The sequence below is a fragment of the Fistularia commersonii genome, chromosome 27, assembly GCF_037954325.1.
Source record: "Fistularia commersonii isolate RoL2024-O1a breed Wild chromosome 27, RoL_Fcom_v1.0, whole genome shotgun sequence".
Classification (NCBI taxonomy): Eukaryota; Metazoa; Chordata; class Actinopteri; order Syngnathiformes; family Fistulariidae; genus Fistularia; species Fistularia commersonii.
In genome coordinates this window covers 12,861,501-12,867,500 of record NC_141310.1, presented here as the reverse complement: position 1 = coordinate 12,867,500, position 6,000 = coordinate 12,861,501, and the positions used below count along the sequence as shown (strand labels likewise).

At 41.8% G+C, this 6,000-nt stretch overlaps 1 protein-coding gene across 1 annotated transcript in view; it reads right to left on the bottom strand.

The window, feature by feature from the left end:
- LOC147218069 (transcription initiation factor TFIID subunit 4) overlaps positions 1–6,000 on the bottom strand; it is a 91,062-nt gene that overhangs the window by 61,707 nt on the left and 23,355 nt on the right. The window contains exons 8-9 of the mRNA XM_086174937.1: positions 2,796–2,871; positions 709–823 (exon numbers count right to left, since the gene is read on the bottom strand). Of these exons, the coding sequence (XP_086031063.1) occupies positions 709–823; positions 2,796–2,871 (191 nt within the window). The remainder of the gene's footprint in view (positions 1–708; positions 824–2,795; positions 2,872–6,000) is intronic.

Genomic DNA, 6,000 nt, shown 5'->3' with positions numbered 1-6,000 from the left:
ACTAGTGTGATTATACAGATTCTTCAACACACACCCACACGCGTGCGTGCGTGTGTGTGTGTGTGTGTGTGTGCAGCCGAGCATGGCTGACACGAATAAAGAGATGCGTTTTATGCAGACGGATACATATGCAACAGAGTTTACGCTGGCGTGCACATTCACACACACACACACATGTGCACATGCCGCACACCCAAACACACACACACACACACACACGGACCACAAAGGCCAGCATGTGGGCGATGAACCTTTTATGTTTTGAGACAAAAAGCCCATCTGAGGCGGAGGGAGGTGGGGATGGGGGCGCCGCAGGCGGAACACCGTATGTTTGACTTAACCGAAAGGTATTTTCAGAGCCGCGACCGGAAAAGAAAGCAAAGAGAAGAAAGAGGTGTGAGAGGGACCTACACACACACACACACACACACACATATATCCACCATCTGGATGCGATTATCTTATTTCCAAATTAAGATTAAGCTTGTTTGTAATCCCGCCGATGACACGGCGACACCGAAAAGCAAGGAGGAGGAGGTGAACGGTGTGTGTGTGTGTGTGTTCCGATCCGAGGCAAGCCAGGTGGTGTGAATGACCCCCCCACCACCAAAAGACGTGGCGAGGCTTGTCCAGGGGAACGCTGCCACCGTGTGACGGCCGAGGGGAACGCCGCCCCCCCCCCCCGCGGGCCGGAGTCGGGGGTCTTACCTGAAGGAGCCTCCGCCGGGGTCGTTCAGCTTGTTTTTTTGATTCCCGGGAATCTGGACGGCCGGGCCGACCGGGCCTCTGCACGCCGGGACCACGCCCCCCTTCACCACGGCGCCTGCGGAGCGAGAAAGAGCGGGGGTCACCTCGAAGACGACCCCGTCCATCTGCGACCTCGAACCCACCCCCCCCCACACACACACACACACACACACCACCACCACCATCCCTCCCGCTCTCTCTCTCTCTCCTCCACCCCTTCACACACACTCCTCGAAACGCATCCCGCTCGGAGACGCGTCCCGGGGAGGCGCAAGGACTGCCAGAGTGGATTTCCAAGTTGACTCTAACAGGCGTGCTCCTCGCCAACAGGCAGGGGGGTATTTTTAGAAACTATCCCCGCATTCCAATTTGTGGGCATAAAACGACCTACAGATCTTCCACTGCGGGCGATCCTGGGGAAAAGTGTGTGTGTGTGTGCGGGGGGGGAGGTGGATCAAATTTGTATGCACACACAAACACATATATATGAAAAAAAAAAAAAAAAAAATAGGTAAACACATTACACACTCCACCTGAGAGCGAGGCGGCTCTCGGAGGAGTGTGTTTTCTCGCCCCGGTTGGCGCCGGGGCGGCGTTTGTGGGCTTCGCCGGGAAAAGTGTTTGTGAATCAGTGTGAGTAAGCAGCGGCGCAAACGTTTGAGGAGGTCTTTTTTTAAAAAAAAGACACACACACACACACACACACACACACACACACACACACACACCTGTTCTCTCTGCGGCTGCTGCCTGTTTACACGTCTACCGGCCCGCTGAGAGAACATCGGGAGTTTCACTAATGGCGGCGGTCGGTTTAACCTCTCGCCGCCTCTCTTTATTTAAAAAATACAACAAAAAAAAAATGTTCTGGTGGAGTTTTTTAAATTTTTTTTTTTTTTTTTTTATAAAGAAAAAAAAACAATTCCGCTTGAAAAATGTCCAAATAAAATGATTTAAAACTGACCTTTATGAATAAAAATACTAATAATAATAAAATCGTGATAAGAGATTATGTTTACCAAAATAAATAAATAAAAATAAAATAAATTATTTGAAAAAAATGTTCTGTTGGACTTTTTCTTCATTTAAAAAAAATAATAAATCAAAATTCTGCTTGAAAAATGTCCAAATAAAATTATTTGAAACTGACTTTTATGAATTTAAACAATAATAACAATAATAAAACAATGATAAGAAATTATGTTTACCAAAATAGATAAATAAAAATAAAATAAATTTCCTGAAAAAAATGTTCTGTTAGACTTTTTTTTCTACCAGCCCGCTGAGAGAACATCGGGAGTTTCACTAATGGCGGCGGTCGGTTTAACCTCTCGCCGCCTCTCTTTATTTAAAAAATACAAAAAAAAAAATGGTTCTGGTGGAGTTATTTTAAATGTTTTATTTTTTCAATTCCGCTTGAAAAATGTCCGAATAAAATGATTTAAAACTGACCTTTATGATTAAAAAAATAATAATAAAATCGTGATAAGAAATTATGTTTACCAAAATATATAAATAAAATAAAATAAATTACTTGGAAAAAATGTTCTGTTGGACTTTTTCTTCATTTAAAAAAAAAAATCAAAATTCTGCTTGAAAAATGTCCAAATAAAATTATTTGAAACTGACTTTTATGAATTTAAACAATAATAATAATAATAAAACACTGATAAGAAATTACGTTTACCAAAATAAATAAATAAAAATAAAATAAATTTCCTGAAAAAAATGTTCTGTTTGACTTTTGCTTATTTTTTTATCAAAAAAAACTTACTTTTATGAATGTAAAAAGATAATAATAATGAAAGCATGATAAGAAACTAGATTTACCAAAAAAAATCTAGGAATTATTTGAAAAAAAAAAAAAAAAAAATCCCAGAAAATCTTTTTAAAAAAAAAACCTCCACAAATGTGAAGAAATTACTTTGAAATATTTTTTTTTTTATAATCACTTGTAACCTTAAAGAAATGACTTGAAAAAAAAACTAAAAATAAAGTGTTAAATATTCAAAATAAATCGGTGATAACAGTAAGAGCTGGCGACCCACCTGGGGCCCTGATGGACTGCGTGATCATCACCGGCACCCGGACTTGGCCCGCCGCCGTGCCCACCGTCTTCATCCCCTGGAGGACACAAGAAGACAATAATCATTTCCTGTTTCGGACGCGGCGGGAAGGAGGAGGAAGAGGAAACCGTCCGGCGGAGGCGGGACTTCCTCTTCGGGACGTCGACACGGGTACGAGTAAATACAATTGGAAAACACACTGCTTTTAGCACGTCTTCACCTGTCAATCACACACAAACCGCTATGATGTTGTTTACACAAAGAGGCTACAAGGAGCCATGCTAACATGTAGCGCTCCTGTGTGTTTTATTAAATGATTTGAAAATATACATTTGATATACCAGTAATATATACTTGATAAGTACTGGTGTACCCAGTCGTACCCCTCAGGGACGCCCCAAAAAAAGAACCCAGTCAAGTGATGCTGGGATAAAGGAGCAAGGAAATGACCTACCATTAATAACTATTTCATTTAGAAATAACTTGAAATACTTGAAATCTGTTCCGATCATCTGTGAATGAAACGGAATTCATCTAAAAATGAGGAAGATACCAAATTCATTGGGATATTTTTGAAAAATGGATTTTGATGATGTTAGCATTGCTAGCCGAGACAGGAGATATTTCATTATGAAATAACGCAGGCTTGAAAGCAAATCCAATCAACTGAAAATGAAACAAAATGTGTGTGAAAAATGAACCGAATAATTTATAAAGAACTAATTGATAAAAAAAAGTATTTGGGTGACATTAGCATCACGAGAGACAGATGAGAAAGTGGAAATTGGTGCAGACTTCAATGGACAAGTTGGTGAAGGCAATAGAGGGGATGAAGAAGTGATGGGCAGATTTGGTATACAGGATAGGAATGCAGAGGGACAGATGGTGGTAGATTTTGCAAAAAGGATGGAAATGGCTGTCGTGAAAACCTTTTTCCAGAAAAAACAGGAACATAGGGTAACTTATAAGAGCGGAGGTAGGAGCACACGGGTAGACTACATCTTGTATAGACGAGGTAACCTGAAAGAGATCAGTGACTGCAAAGTAGTTGTAGGTGAGAGTGTAGCCAGACAGCATAGGATGGTGGTTTGTAGGATGACTCTGGTGACAAGGAAGATGAAGAGGACAAAGGCAGAGCAGAGGACGAAGTGGTGGAAGCTGAAAAGGGAGGAGTGTTGCATGGTTTTCAGGGAGGAGTTGAGAAAGGGTCTGGGTGGTCAGGGTGAGCTTCCAGACAACTACAGCTAGTGCTATCAGGGAGACAGGAAGAAGAGTACTTGGTGTGTCATCTGGAAGGAAAGTAGATAAGGAGACTTGGTGGTGGAATGAGGAAGTGCAGGAGTGTATACAGAGAAAGCGGTTAGCAAAGAAGAAGAAGTGGGATACTGAGAGGACTGAAGAGAACAGACAGGAGTTCAGGGAGATGCGACGAAAGGTAAAGATAGAGGTAGCAAAGGCAAAACAAAGGGCTTATGATGACTTGTATGCTCGGTTGGATAGTAAGGAGGGTGAGAATGATCTATACAGGTTGGCGAAACAGAGAGATAAAGATGGAAAGGATGTACAACAGGTCCGGGTGATTAAGGACAGAGAGGGAAATGTATTGACTGATGCTAGAAGAGTGATGGGAAGATGGAAAGAGTACTTTGAAGAGCTGATGAATGTGGAAAATGAAAGAGAGGCAAGCGTAGAAGAGGTGATTATTGTAGACCACAAAGTAGCAAAAATTAGTAAAAGTGAAGTGAGGAAGGCATTGAAGAGGATGAAGAGTGGAAAAGCAGTTGGTCCTGATGATATACCTGTGGAGGTGTGGAAGTGTCTAGGAGAGGCAGCGGTAGATTTCCTGACTAGATTATTCAACAGGATCTTAGAGAGTGAGAAGATGCCTGAAGAATGGAGACAAAGTGTGATGGTGCCTATTTTTAAGAATAAAGGGGATGTGCAGAATTGCGGCAACTAAAGAGGGATTAAGTTGATGAGCCAAACAATGAAGCTATGGGAAAGAGTAGTGGAAACTAGACTGAAAAGTACAGAGAAGGCCAGAGGGAGCTGCATTGTGTTTTTGTAGACCTAGAAAAGGCATACGATAGGGTGCCAAGAGAGGAGCTCTGGTATTGTATGAGGAAGTCTGGAGTGGCAGAGAAGTATGTTAGACTGGTGCAGGACATGTATGCTCGCTGTGAGACACTGGTACGGTGCGCTGTAGGGGTAACGGAGAAGTTCAAGGTGGAGGTGGGACTCCATCAGGGATCAGCTCTGAGCCCCTTCTTGTTCGCAATGGTGATGGATAGGCTGACAGATGAGGTTAGACAGGGATCTCCATGGACCATAATGTTTGCAGATGACATCGTGATCTGTAGTGAGAGCAGACAGCAGGTAGAGGAAAATCTAGAGAGGTGGAGGTATGCTCTGGAAAAACTCGAGTGGAACAGTGAGGCTACAGGGAGTGGAGATCAAGAAGCTGGAGGATTTCAGGTACTTGGGGTCAACAGTCCAGAGCGTAGGAGAGTGTGGAAAAGAGGTGAAGAGACGGGTCCAAGCAGGTTGGAATGGGTGGAGAAAAGTGTCTCGGGTACCAAGAGATGGAAGAACATCATCCAGAATGAAAGGAAAGGTGTACAAGACAGTGGTGAGACCAGCCATGATGTTTGGACTAGAAACTGTTCCAATGACCAAAAGACAGCAGGCAGAACTAGAGGTTGCAGAGATGAAGATGTTGAGGTTCTCTTTGGGAGTGACCAGGATGGAGAGGATCAGGAATGAGTCTATCAGAGGAACAGCACATGTTAGATGTTTTGGAGAGAAGGTCAGAGAAGCCAGACTGAGATGGTTCGGAAATTCATTAAGAAATAATACTGGTTTGAAAAGAAATCCAATCCACTGAAAATTAAATAAAATTAATTTTAAAATTTAAAAAATGAGGAAAGATACCAAATAATTCATCAGGATTTTTTTTTTAAAATAGGCTCAGGTGATATTAGCATCACTAGCTAAGGCAGGAAATATTTTATTAAGAAATACTGCAGGCTTGGAATTAAATCCAATCAACAGAAAATGAAACAAAAGTAATTTTAACATTTAAAAAATTAGGAAAAATACCAAATAAGTGATAAAGAAATATTTTATGAATGGGCTCGGGTGACATTAACATTACTAGCCAAGGCAGAAAATATTTCATGAAGAAATA